This window comes from Ranitomeya variabilis, chromosome 1 (assembly GCF_051348905.1).
Source record: "Ranitomeya variabilis isolate aRanVar5 chromosome 1, aRanVar5.hap1, whole genome shotgun sequence".
In the NCBI taxonomy this organism is placed as follows: domain Eukaryota; kingdom Metazoa; phylum Chordata; class Amphibia; order Anura; family Dendrobatidae; genus Ranitomeya; species Ranitomeya variabilis.
The window spans coordinates 966037084-966052120 of NC_135232.1; the positions used below are offsets into that span (position 1 = coordinate 966037084).

General features: G+C 40.0%; 1 protein-coding gene across 1 annotated transcript in view; it reads right to left on the minus strand.

Moving 5' to 3' along the window:
* Positions 1 to 1197: 1197 nt before the first annotated feature.
* Positions 1198 to 15037, minus strand: part of GATB (glutamyl-tRNA amidotransferase subunit B) — a 219163-nt gene continuing 205323 nt past the window's right edge. Inside the window, exons 12-13 of the mRNA XM_077279319.1 lie at positions 5659 to 5793; positions 1198 to 3349 (exon numbers count right to left, since the gene is read on the minus strand). Of these exons, the coding sequence (XP_077135434.1) occupies positions 3221 to 3349; positions 5659 to 5793 (264 nt within the window). The 3' untranslated portion in view covers positions 1198 to 3220. The remainder of the gene's footprint in view (positions 3350 to 5658; positions 5794 to 15037) is intronic.

The following is a 15037-nucleotide window of genomic DNA, read 5'->3' on the forward strand; positions in this document are numbered from 1 at the left end:
AAAGAATAAGAAAAAAAAACATAAGTTAAAATCATTTACTCCACAAAAAAAAAGATAAAACAATAAAACACATACCATATATACTCGAGTATAAGCCGAGATTTTCAACCCATTTTTTTTTTTTAGACTGAAAGTGCCCCTCTCGGCTTATACTCGAGTCATTGTCCCAGGGGGTCGGTGGGGGAGTGGCAGCTGTCACATACTCACCTGCTCCTTGCGTGGTCCCTGCATCTCAGATGATCTCCGGCAGCTATTCCTGTGTTCAGTGGTCACGTGGTACCGCTCATTAAAGTAATGAATATTGACGTGACTACACTCCCATAGAGGTGGAGCGCATATTCATTACTTTATTGAGCGGTACCCAGTGACCGCTGAACACCGGACAAGCTGCCGAGACCATCTATCAGTGAAAAGCAGGGACCGCGCCGGGAGCAGGTGAGTATAACGGGGGAGGGTGAGCATTGAGCGATATTCACCTGTCCCTGTTCCACCGCTGGGCACCACTCCGTCTTCCGTGTCCTCTGGCTGTGACGTTCAGGTCAGAAGGCGCAATGACGTGGTTAGTGAGCGCTTTCTGCCTGAAAGTCACAGCCAGAGGACCCAGAAGACAGAGCGGCGCCAGGCAGTGGAACGGGGACAGGTGAATATCAAAAGGGCAGGGGGCCTGAGCGACAAGAGATGAGTATGTAATTTTTTTTTTTTTTTAATCGCAGCAACAGCATATGGGGCATATTACTCTATGGAGCATCTTATGGGGCCATAATCAACATTTGTGCAGCATTATATGGGACAAATGTTTCTATGGAGCATCTTATGGGGCCATAATCAACCTTTATGCAGCATTGTATGGGGCAAATGTTTCTATGGAGCATCTTATGTGGCCATTATTAACCTTTATGCAGCATTGTATGGGGCAAATGTTTCTATGGAGCATCTTATGGGGCCATAATCAACCTTTGTGCAGCATTATATTGGGCAAATGCTTCTATGGAGCATCTTATGGGGCCATTATTAACCTTTGTGTAGCATTATATGGGGCGTATTTTGTATGGAGCATCTTATGGGGCCCATCATGAACTGTATGGAGCATTATATGGGGTATAATCTATGGAGCATCTTATGGGGCCATCATTAACCTTTTATGCAGTATTATATGGGGCTCTAGATTGAATATGGATATTCAAAAACACAACCTACTGATGTCTCAATTAATTTTACTTTTATTGGTATCTATTTTTCTTTTTGAAATTTACTAATAGCTGCTGCATTTCCCACCCTAGGCTTATACTCGAGTCATTAAGTTTTCCAAGTTTTTTGTGGCAAAATTAGGGATCTCGGCTTATACTCGAGTATATATGGTAGATATGTGGTATCGACAGTGCACAGAAAAGTCAGATCTATCAAAATATAAATAGAATTGACTATAAAAACTGTAATTAGAAAAAAAAATTAAAAGCACCCCCCAAAAAAGCGTTTTTTTTGGGGGGGGGATGCCGCAATATCGCAAAAAAATATCACGTCTATCCCAAATTGGTATCAATGGAAAAGTCTCAGATTTTTTTTTTCACTACTAAAGTAATAATAATTAAAAAAAAATGAACAAGTTTGGTACGGCTGTAATCGTACTGATGAAGAAAGTTATATTGTAGGTCATTTTTACCACACAATGTACGCTGCAAACTCAATTAAAAAAATATAAATTCAGAATTGCTTTTCTTTTTGCAATTTCACCACACTTGGAATTTTTTTTTCTCATTGTCCAGTACACAATGTGGTAAAATTAATTAGGTCATTCAGAAGGACAACTCATCCTGCAAAAAACAATCCCAAATGTTTATGTGGAAAGAAAAATAAAAAAAAGTTATGGCTCTTGGAAGAGGACGAAAACAAAACAACAAAAAAATTTAAATCAGCCATGTCGGGAAGGGGTTCCAACTATAATACTTTGAATGAAAAGAAATATATTTATTTTATAGTGATGTTTATTTTAAGTACATATTAGAAGCTTCACATCTTATATATTACAACTTACATTGCTAAATTAAGAAATAAATGTTGTGCCTGAGGTGATGATGGAGTAGAATTTGGAAACCTGATGGCCAAGGCATCACAGGTCTTGAGTAATACAAAACTATGGAAAAGAAAGCAAAAACAAATGTAATATAAAAAAAACACAGAAACACCCTGGCCTACTATCTGTTGCTATAGGGCGAGCCTCAGCTTAATTATTAACACCTTCATCAAGTGATGCACTGGAAAGCGGGAAGAAATTCCAAGTGCGATGAAATTGCCCAAAAAAAAAAAAAAAATGAAATTTCACAATTTTTTTTTTCTATTTACCATGTTTACTATACGGTAATATTAACCTGGCAATAAGATTATCCAGGTCAGTACTATTACAGATATCAAACGTATATTTTTTTTTTTTACTATTTGGTGGTAACAATTTTTTTGAAATTCGTAAAAATAAAATTTTACTTCTCTGTTTTCCGAGTCCTGTAACTTTTTCAATTTTTGGGACACGGGGCCATGTGAGGGCTCATTTTTTGCACCTTGAGCTGTTTTTACTAATACCATTTTGGGGTAGTTAAGAGGTTTTTATTGCCTCTTTACAAATCAGATACATTTATTTTAGATTTTGATAAATCGGACATTTACGAACACAGCGATATCAAATAAGTTTATATTTTATATCTTAATCGGGTAAAAAGGGGGTGATTTGAACTGGTGTTCTTTTTTCATATTTTTAAAAACTTCTCTTACTTTTTTTACTGTATTTATTAATCACCTAATGGGACTTAAAGATGCGATCATCCGAACGCTTGTGTTATACATAGAAGTGCATCAGTTAAATGGTGGCTATCACAGGAGTATTGTAATGACCAACACAGCAGACCCTTGGCTGTCAAAGCAACTGATCGATAGGCATGATTTTGTCACGGGGCGACGATGGATGCATGAAATAATGCATCCCCCAGCTGACACATGTTAAAGGACGCAGTCAGTAAGTCATATGTTTGGTAAGGTGTTAAGATCTATTTTGGTGGCTACAGAATAACACTGCGTTTTTGAGGTGATTGAGATGAATTTGGGAACCTGCCCAAGGCATCACAGGTATTTGAGTAGGACCATTACTGATCATGGTGATTACCAAATACGATAAAAATTTACAGGATTACATCATCAGTTTGTTAATGCGGATAACGACTTGAATTATTAATTAAGGTAACACTTTTTCTTGTAGTATAGTCTTTACGAGAATCGGATCTGCCCGTCCTTTTGTAGTCTTCTGGACTAAGCCAATAAGTTTGTTCATAACTTTAAGATTTCCTTGTTGTATAGCAGAAACCTAATTAAGAGATGAGAAATATAAGTAATTATTTCTGAACAGATGCTTGTAATTGAGAATTTACATTTTAGGTTGTTTATTGTCTTACTGCTTGGTACTGAAAACTACAGCTAAATGTCAACTACAGTACAGATCAACTCCTGGGCAGCCAATAGAGAGGTCAACAGCGGTTTTTTTTCCTTCTTAAAGGGGTTGTCCCTTGCAGCAGACTGCTAAACATTGATAGCATTTGGTGTGCACGCTGTCATGATTTTCTAGTATTTCACGATTTGCATACTTGCTGTCACATGCAGACTAGAGTCATGCGATACTCTCAATTCACTTCTATTGAGAGAAGAGGTTGAGTTTAGCTGGCACAAGATCGCAAATATGCAATTTGTACACATACAGTCACATGACCGCACGGTCGCACCAGAAAATCATGAGAGCATGTGCACTGACACTATTACAAAAAGTGACTGCAGACTTTGGTTCCAAGCCCAGAGAACGTTTTTAATTACACATATAAATTGCCTGATGAGAAATATGTATTGAATAGAAGATGAAGTACAGCTGGTAGTCTGAAATGGTTATTGCAGAACTAACTAGATCCAGAACAGCCTTAAAGGGGTACTCTAGGGAGATAAAAATTATCCTAATGCTCATACCTTCATACATTTTAGGTTTTCCATCCTCACAGTAGCTGTAATTCTGTGACGCTCGAGCTGCTCCCCCCCCTTATGAGACTGCCCCCGAATACCATCTGCTTATATCCAGTCCGACATCAGGGGGTGTGGGCTGTTCACGAAACTGTCAGATATCAGGGGATGTGGCCTGCTCCATGATCTAGGAATACAGGGAAAGAAATATCATCACGGGGCTGGCTTTTGCCGCCGTGCCCCCTGATATGAGACTGAAAACAAGCAGATGGTATCGGAGGGTGGGCTGCTGCTAGCAGCCAGGGGCAGGCCATGTCCCCTGATATGTGACAGAACGTCCCATAAGGGAGGGGGACCACCAAAAAGCAGCTCCAGCATCACAGAATTACAGCTACTGTGAGGATGGAAAACAGCACCATTCATGCTATTCTAATAGTCTATGAAGGTATGAGCATTAGGTTCATTTTTTATCTCCCCAGAGTACCCCTTTAACAGTGACAAATGTAGCTGGGGCTGCTGTGAAAGTATTCAATAAAGCATGCATACAGTAAAATGAATAATATGTTTCCAATTGTCATTGCTTTTAAGGGTCAGACTTTGTAAAAAAAAACTCTCACAGATAAAGAACTCCCAATCAACTGTTGTAGCACTGGCCTCAGCTTAATTTTTAAAGTTTTCTATATGAATAGCATAAAAATTGCTAGAATTTTAAAAAGCATAATTATTACACCAACCTTTTAATTTCTACAAACTTAATAAAAATCTGTATTCTTCATAAGCAAAAAAAAAAAAATCACATTAATAACCCCAAATGGTTAGAAAGTTTAGTTCTTCAATCTCTTTTTATAAATTCAGCACCCATGCTGGGGAGTAGGGTTGAGCGAAACGGATCGGACATTTTTAAAAGTCGCCGACTTTCAGCAAAGTCGGGTTTCATGAAACCCGACCCGATCCCACTGTGGGATCGGCCATGCGGTCGGCGATCTTCGCGCCAAAGTCGCGTTTCATATGACGCTTTCCCCGACATTTTTTTCAGCCAATGAAGGAGTGTGGGCAGCGTGATGACATAGGTTCCGGCTTGCTTTGTGCGGCATCACAGGGGGTAAAACCGCCATCTTAACGTTTGGGATATAGCGATTTGCACAGTGAAACACAAATTTTGCAGGGACGGAGGGGGAGAGAGGGGGAGAGAGCGGGAGAGAGGGGGAGAGAGAGAGGGGGAGAGAGAGACATAGAGAGAGAGAGAGAGAAAGAGAGAAAAAAAAAATTATATCTATATATATATATATATAATCTATATATCCCCATTGACCTGCATTGTGTTTCGGTTGGCCCCCGACTTTTCACAATAATCGGCCGATTTCACACGATCCGACTTTCGAGACAGTCGGGTTTCACGAGACCCGGCTCGATCCTAAAAAAGCAAAAGTCGCTCAACCCTACTGGGGAGTTCTCCTAATGTTTACAACCATGAAGTAATAGACTTCTATGGACCTGACGTATGCCGACCTGACGTATGCCTAAAGAATGTCCTTTTAGTATTCATCAGGCAGGTAGTATGTGGCAGTCAGATGCAACTATATTCAGTTGCATACATCTCTCATATACAGTATATTTGCCAAATATGTGTCATAGACTAATATGTACTCAAAGCATAGGTTAGTGTAATACCTCTTCTTTGTGTCCATCTACAATCTTCTGGCAGATGTCTTCTAGATGTTCCCTATCAATGATGAGTCCTAGATTCTTCTCTTTAATTATTTGTGCTGGGGTCTTTTCTTTTCCCAGGCAGAGTTCTTGGAACACCTAGAGTTTAAAACAAGGAAACATGCTCCAATTAGTCAGCCATTCTGCCTTTTAGGATCTCACTTTCCTCACCAGTGTCATGACTACATAGATTTTAATATTCATTTGTCTGATATATATACAGCATATTACAACTATAGATCTGCACTTCTAGTAGCCGCAAGGACACAAAACAATTGTGCCATTTGACTAAAAAGTGTACTGAAAGTATACAGATGATTCATTTCTACAGTTTGAGCACAATTATAAGGTATTTTTTTGTATTTTTGAAAAGTCATAAGCCTTTCATTCAAGGAGTCTGTAAGTTTCTTAAAGGGGATATCCGTGACTTTAAAAAAAGGCATGTAGTTGCTAATAGAGGTAACTGTTGTACCCAGTGCCGATCATTGACGCCTCCCACCAGGGAATCAGCTACTCTCTGTCAACAGAGCATCAGTTTCTCTTCCAGTTGACAGGGCGGGACTACTGGCATCATGCTGATTGACAACCGGCCTCCCCCAATTAGGCTGTTGAGAAGGAGTAGCTGAACATCTGTCAGAAGCGGTCCATGACTGGGTATAAGAAACAGGTATTTGCCTCTGTTAGCAACTACATGCCTTTTTTTTTTTTAAGTCCTAGATACCCCTCTAATCTGTTGATGATCAACTTTTTGGGCAGCACCAACCACAGCCTTCCAGACACTATTAAGAAAAGAGTGTTTTCCTTCATGGTAGGTCTCTAGTTTAAGAAGGGCCCACAAGTTCTCAATAGGCTTTAGGTCAGTTGAAGAAAGGGGCCATGTCATTCTTTCATATTTAAGGCCTTAACAGGCTACAGGAGTACTTTGATGGATGAGATGGAGCATTGTCATGGTTTTCTTCAAAGATGCAGACTTTGTCCTGCACCACTGTTGATTTTGAGTCCATCTTTGACCCGAAAAGGTCCAACCTGCTCATCTTTAATAATACCAGCACATAGCAGTACACCTCCTCCTCTTTACTGGCGTTTCAGTCATCAGTTTGTTAAACCTTTGAAAAGTCTATCTTCAGATAAGTCTTGGCCCAGTCTTGACATTTCAAATTCTGAGCCTTGTTCAGTTGTAGTTGAGTTTCAGCCTCCTTAGCTCGGCCATGTCTCTGAGCACTGAACACCTTGCACTTCTGGGCACTACAAGCAGGTTGTAGTTCTGGAATATGACAGCATGGGAGGAAAATGGGTTCCTGGTCGCTTTACATTTGATTTTTCTCAAATCTTAGGCTGTTAATGCTTTTATTTTTTCCTCAACATGATTTTTTAAGGAACCAAATTGAATATTTGCATCAAAATGTGTGATGGTTCTGTGATGAGCATAAAAATGATACAGTCAAAATACTTACCTAATAATTGTGCACACAGTGCATGTGTTCATGAGAGAGTACTTCTTCGACTCTACTACCAACCATAGCAAAGGTGTGGAACGAGTGCTCCTGACTGGGAAACACCGAGCCCATACCTTTGAGTTCAATAGTCAACAAAACAGATTTGAGTCAAAGTACTAGAAAAAATGGGAATGACCATTAACTATTTTATTATTATTATACATTTTTATAGCGCCATTTATTCCACGGCGCTTTACATGTGAAATACGGGGCAAATATAGACAAATACATTAAACATGAGCAAAAAACAAGGCATACGGGTACATAAGGAGGGAGGACCCTGCCCGCGAGGGCTCACAGTCTGCAGGGGACGGGTGATGATACACTAGGAGAGGGTAGAGCTGGTTGTGCGGCGGTTCAGTAGGTTCAGGATCACTGCAGGCTGTAGGCTTGTCGGAAGAGGTAAAGTAATGCCAATTCCTAGTACAATGCCATCACTAACAGATGGAAAAATACCCTTTTACAAAAAAACACAACACTGAGTTACTTTCCTTAGATACTCAAACAGCGCTATAAACGCATTACTTTATTTTTAAATTTTGTAATACCAATTTTGATTTCTTTATGAAGAACATATATTATCCAGCCAACAATTTCTAAACCTGTACAAGCACAGTAAAATGAGCCATGTATCAATGATCACAGCAATTAACCCCTTACTGACATCGGACGTATTAGTACACCGATGTCCGTATCCCCCGCTATGATGTGGGCTCTGGCGGCGAGTCCACATCTTTCCGGGAAATGTCAGCTGTTCTGAACAGCTGACATGTGCCCTAAATAGCCGCGGGTGGAATCGCGATCCACCCACGGCTTTCAACTAGTTAAATGCCGCTGTCAAACTGATCGCGCTTACGGCCATCGTCCCGGAAATACGCGCACCAGTGACCACGTCACATGATCGGGGTCATCGGTTCATCGACATAACAACCAGAGGTCTCCTTGAGACCTCTATGGTTGTCAGTGGCAGACTGCTATGAGTGGCATCCAGTACCATAGCAACTCAGCTACATAGAGGCGATCTGAACATCGCCTCTATGTAGCTGAGCCAATCAAGTTGTGCCAGCTTCCAGTCTCCAATGGACACTATTCAAGCATGGCAAAAAGTAAAAAAAAAAAAGTTTTTAAAAATATATATAAAAAAAAATAAAATATGAAAGTTTAATTCACCCCCCCTTTTGCCCCATTGAAAATAAAGCAATAAAAACAACAACCTACACATATTTGGTATCGCCGAGTTCAAAAACGCCCGATCAATGAAAAAAATAAACCCGATCGCTAAACGGAGTAACCAAAAAAAAATCAAAACGCCAGAATTACGTTTTTTTGGTCACTGCGACATTGCATTAAAATGCAATAAAGGGCGATCAAAAGAATGTATCCGATCCAAAATGGTATAATTAAAAACATCAGCTCAGCACGCAAAAATAAGCCCTCACCCGACCCCAGATCACGAAAAATGGAGACGCTATGGGTATCAGGAAATTGCGCAATTTTTTTTTTTTTTTTAACAGTTTAAATTTTGTTTTCACCACTTAGATAAAAAAGAACCTAGACATGTTTGGTGTCTATGAACTTATAATGACCTGGAGAATCATAATGGCAAGTCAGTTTTAGCATTTAGTGAACCTTGCAAAAAAGCCAAACAAAAAACAAGTGTGAGATTGCACTTTTTTGTAATTTCACTGCACTTGGAATTTTTTTCCCCGTTTTCTAGTACACAACATGTTAAAACCAATGGTGTCGTTCAAAAGTACAACTCGTCCCGTAAAAAATAAGCCCTTGCATGGCCATAGTGAGGGAAAAATAAAAAAGTTATGGCTCTGGGAAGGAGGGGAGTGAAAAACGAAAACGCAAAACCGAAAAAAGCTCCGGTCTTGAAGAGGTTAAACATCAAACTTCATGAAAAAGAAAGTTTTCAGAAGATGAAAAAACTAAAAAAAAATATACTTAATCTCAAACAGTTATATTACATTAGGCCTAATACATATGGAAAAGCTGTACAAAGTCTCTCTGACCACCAACATTATTGCCTTAAGCAAACAGTGTAACTGCACGCTGCATGAGAATTTCAAGGAGCCCCTGTAGTTTTCCTACTACAACCCCTGGCAAAAATTATGTAATCAAGGCCTTGGAGGATGTTCATTCAGTTGCTTAATTTTGTAGAAAAAGAGCAGATCACAGACATAGCACAAAACTAAAGTCATTTCAAATGGCAACTTTCTGGCTTTAAGAAACACTAAAAGAAATCAAGAACAAAGAATGTGGTAGTCAGTAATGGTTACTTTTTACCAAGCATAGGGTAAAAATTATGGAGTCACTCAATTATGAGGGAAAAAATTATGGCATCACCCTGTAAATTTTAATTCCCAAAACTAACACCTGCATCAAATTAGATCTGATCGTTAGTCTGCATCTAAAAAGGAGTGACCACACCTTGGAGAGCTGTTGCACCAAGTGGACTGACATGAATCATGGCTCCAACACGAGAAATGTCAATTGAAACAAAGGAGAGGATTATCAAACTCTTAAAAGAGGGTAAATCATCATGCAATGTTGCAAAAGATGTTGGTTGTGCACAGTCAGCTGTGTCTAAAATCTGGACCAAATACAGACATGGGAAGGTTGTTAAAGGCAAACATACTGGTAGACCAAGGAAGATATCAAAGCGTCAAGACCGGAAACTTAAAGCAATATGACTCCAAAACTGGAAATACACAACAAAACAAATGAGCCGAATAAGCTACAGAGGGAACCCGGATCCATGGAGCGCGCCGGCTGATCAGCTGTTCTGAGCCGCAGCTGCATGTGTCGCGACTGTGTCACAGTCACAACACATGCATGGAGAGCCCAACAAACAGGCTCTCCTTGCAGGTTTTGTGCCTGTCACACAGCCACGACACATGCAGCGCTGAACAGGTGATCAGTCGGCGAGTTCCATGTATCAGAGTTCCCTCTGCAGCTTATTCGGCAATCACTATAGCTTGCTGAATAAGCGGGGACCTGAAGAAATTCGTCCAACTCTAGTGATCGGTTCTCTTTAAGGGTCATTCTATGGCCAGGGTAAAGTTTTAAAGTGAACCTGACAGCTGACACATGCTGCCTAATCCGTGGGCGAAAGGCATTCGGCACTGACTGTATGATCTCCATCAGGTATGTCCGAATCCGAAATGCTGCAGCGTTTCAGAGTAAAACATACTTTATAAGCTGAAGGTACTGAGACCACGCTGTAGACTAGTCGGACAGGCGGATCACCGGCAGCTTTTCCCAACCCACGTACCTGGACTGACAGGGAGAGATGAACTAATTTGATCGGGTCAGTGCTTATTCGGCAAGCTATAGCCCTTACCGAATAAGCTGCAGAGGGAACCCGGCTTCCTAGATCGTTATGACTGATCAGCTATTTGGCTTCGCAGCTGCATGTGTCGCGGCTGTGTGACAGTCACGACACATGCATGGAAAGCCCAACAAACAAGTTCTCCATGCGTGTGTCGATACTGACAAGTCTCAGCCAAGTATGTTTGCAGGCAGAGATAATGTCGCCAGTGTCTAAAACATATTCCTCATGGCTTGGCCAGCATGTATTAGCTCACTGGTTAACTTTAATAAAGGCCAGACAAATCTTTTACTATCATTGTATCCTGTACTTAAAAAAATGTTTCAATTGCACAAATATTCATAATTTAATAGAAGAGTATAGAAATCATCCCTCCTGAGCGTCTCCAGGTGAAGTGCCAGAAAGACCAATAGACAGTCCCTAGTCTGCCCTGTGTCTCATATCAAAGCCCTACTGCAAACAAAAGAAATTTGCTCCCACTTTCACATGCAGTCCTAGGCTAGACCGTTGTCTCCTTTATCCTAATTTATCCCTACCCAGCTCCAATCATGACTTTGAAGGAGAGTGCTACATCCGTAGAGGGGTCGCTAGATAATAGCACTTGTGGGTTAATTGTGTAGTTCTTAGGTTTAAAACAAGAACAATCTTCTTTCTCTGATCAATGGTGTATTTGATGCACATACCGTACTTGTTTTCATAAACTGCAGATTTTTATATGTGAAAACTAGTTAAATTCCTTTTATAGAGATTAGGGAACAGGAAAATATGTTGTGGAATGGCCTAAATTTATATATATATGTATATATATATATATATATATATATATATATATATATATATATATATATATATATATATATATATATATATATATATATATATATATATATATATATCTGCAATCATTTACACCTATGTGAGTGTTACCATCAGAGTAAAATGGACTGATATTTTTCTCCGCTGTCACTGTAGTTGTATCTATTTTTTCTCATAGTTTTTTTTTTCTTTTTTAACTGAAGCAGGTGGGTTGAACTTTTTTAACTATTGATCCTTAGCAGAGGATCAGGTAAAATGGATTAAACGGGAATGGAACTACTAAGTACAAAGTCTGTCTGCCATGTGTCATCGCTCACAGACTTTAGGGGCAGAGTCTGATTCACAAAGTCGGATCACATTAGGACATGCTCTGAATCATTCTTGATTTTAAAGAATGTGTGAATATATGCATTATACTTTATGGGTCAGAGTACTATTTGATAAAAAAAAAATCAAAACACTAGTACGTGTTAGGCTACGTTCACATTTGCGGCCAGCGCCGCAGCGGCGCCGCATGCGTCATGCGCCCCTATATTTAACATGGGGGCGCATGGACATGCGGCGCACTTGCGTTTTGCGCCGCATGCGTCGCTGCGGCGCCCGCGTCGGGGCGCAGAGGACGCAGCAAGTTGCATTTTTGCTGCGTCCAAATTCAATGAAAAAAACGACGCATGCGGCGCAAAACGCAGCGTTGTGCATGCGTTTTGCTGCGTTTTTGTTTGCGTTGTGCGCTGCGGCGCCGACGCTGCGGCGCACAACGCAAATGTGAACGTAGCCTTACGTAGATGTATGTATACAACTTCAGGCTGACAGCATGTCACTTTATGTGGTAATAACTCTAGAACACTTCAACGTATCATCAATTCTGAGAATGATTTTTCATAACATATTGTACTTCATGATAGTGGTAAAATTTGTTTGATATGATTTATTTATTTGTGAAAATATCGGAAATTTGGTGAAAAAGTAGTAATCTTCAAACACCGTTCTAAAACGGCACCCTCTAAAGTCCTCAAAACCACAATCAAGAAGTTTATTACTCCTTCAGGTGCCTCAAAGGAATTAATGCAATGTGGAAAGAAAAAAATGAAAATTTTACTATCTCACAAAAATGTAATTTAAGTCCCAAATTTTTTATTTTCACAAGGGTAACAGGAGAAAATGGACCCCAAAATTTGCGGTGCAATTTCTTTTGCGCACACAAATACCCCATATGTGGGGGAAAACTACAGTTTAGATGCAGAAAGGAAAGCAGCATCATTTGACTTTTTGAACGAAAAAATGGCTGTAATACAGAGCGGTCGGTATTTCACAATTTGGAGAGCTCCTGATGTGCCTAAACAGTGGAAATGCCCCACAAGTGACACCTTTTGGAAGCTAGACACTTCAAGGATTGTATCTAGATGTGTAGAAAGCACTTTGAACCACCAGGTGCTTCATCATGGAAGTTTATATCATAGAGCTGTGAAAATAAAAAGTAACATTTATCCCACAAAAGTCCCAAATTTTAGTCTCAAATTTTGCACTTTTCCACCCAGGGTAACAGGAGAAAATGCAAAATACAATTGTTGTGCAATTTCTCCTGCACAGATACCCCATGTGTGGAGAAAAACTACTGTTTGGGCACATGGCAGGACTCGGAAGGGAAGGAGTGCCATTTTACTTTTTGAATGCAAAATTGGCTGGAAACTTTAGGAGACGCCATGTCGGGTTTGGAGAGTGCCTCATGTGCCGAAGCAGTCAAAATCCCCCCCACAAGAAATGCTATTTTGCAAACTAGACCCTTGAGGGGGAATTTATCTAGATGTGTGGTGAGCACTTTGAACCCCCATTTTCCTAGAATAGTTTGCAGATTTCATATACAGAGCCCCCAGGTGCTAGAAGAGCAGAATATCCCCCTCAAGTGACCCCATTTTGGAAATTACACCCCTTAGGAATTTATCTACATGTGTAGTAATGACTTGACTTCAATGGGGTTTTCGAGAAACGAGCAGCAGTGGATGTTGCAAAGTGAAAATTGCAAATCTATTATTTTAGTACCTGTACATTGTAGTGCCCAGCTTGTGCTTCAGGAGACATGCACCAATAAATTAGGCAGGCACTCATCGCTATAGAAATGCCAAACTTGTGGACGATAAATATGGTTTAGGCACACTGTGGGGCTCAGAATGTAGGGGGGCATTTGGAAGTACAGAATTCGCTGAGGGGTGAGGAGCCATAGTGCTTTTTCAGAACCTTTATACTACCACTAACATGGAAGCCTCCATATGTCCGTAAACAGTTGAGAGACCTGACTGGGGACTTGCTTTTTTTGTGGATTGAATTGAAGCTTTTATTGGGAACACCTGGCCTCTGTTCAGCGATGTCCTTTTTAGAGGTGCACAAAACTGTGGCTGACGGCACTTTTATGCATGCCTAAACAGATTGACACCGCCTGATCACAGGTCAGACAACAACCAAAGTGATTCCACTTTCTGTTACGCAAAAAGCTATGGTTTTTCATCATACCACTTTTTTTCTTTTCTACAATGTTCACTGAAGGGATTAATTATTGTGAGAGTTTTATAGGTCGGGTTGTTCCAGAAGAGCTGATACCAAATATGTGTACTTTATTTATTTTTTTCCATGGAAAAAAAACTTATGGGTACAATATAGACTTTTTTATTATTTTTTGATTTTTAAAACAATATTTTTACAAATTATGTGTACTCATTTTTTCTTAGGCACTCTATGGGACTTTCACTTTTTGCAGTTTGATCACTGTTAAGCATTGCAATGCACGAACTGCCCACCGCCATTGACGAATCATTTTTCATCATATAATAGTGAGGCCTTTAGACTGTCACAAGTAGACAAAGCTTTTGCCATGCTGCCACCGCTGCTTCTTCTAGTAGTACCCTCAAAGAAATCTAACTTGGAATTAATTAATTGCAGGCTCAGGCATGCAGCACAAGATAAATCAATGTTGTAAGAAATGTCATCCACTTCAATCAAATTAATTGCTAAAAGATACACAGTCTTGCAACTGCCGTAGACATGATTTTCATCCATGTAACGAGTTACATCAGGGTGCCCTGGTTTCCTCCTCCACCCCAAAAACTGATAAACTGCTTCTGGTGAAATTAATGCGTTTGTGCACATGCATGCCACAAAAATAGAATTTAGATTGTTATTCCTATTGTTGGAAACTGACAGATTTGAGTGAATCTCTGTACAGCCCTGTGGGTTATGACAGAGTCATTTAAGTAAGAAGAATTAAACAGATGTAGTGAGACTGGGAACATATATCTTCTTTTAAAAACTAAAGTTATTGTAAACCACAAACTTGTGCATCAATTACTTTTACATTATATAGTCCAGACCAAGGCAAACCGCATGTCTCACAAGCCATATCTGGCGCAAGTATCAGCCCTTCTAAGGGATCAAAATAGTGCTGTATTACACCATGTGGCAACCCCTCCAAGCAGAGTCTCTATTTCAATGGTATCTGCATCCTGAATAGAAATGTGGAACAATGAACCGTCAGCTCCTCCATCCATCTTTCAGCCAGTACATCTGAATCTCAGAGCAGCAGGCGTGATGATGTTACTAAACTGTGCCTTGTGAAACCAGGGTAAGGGGAGTATTTTCTAAAGTAAATCAATCTTTTGCTGTGACCTTCCTTCCCTTCAAAACATCTATTCTTCTAGGTACA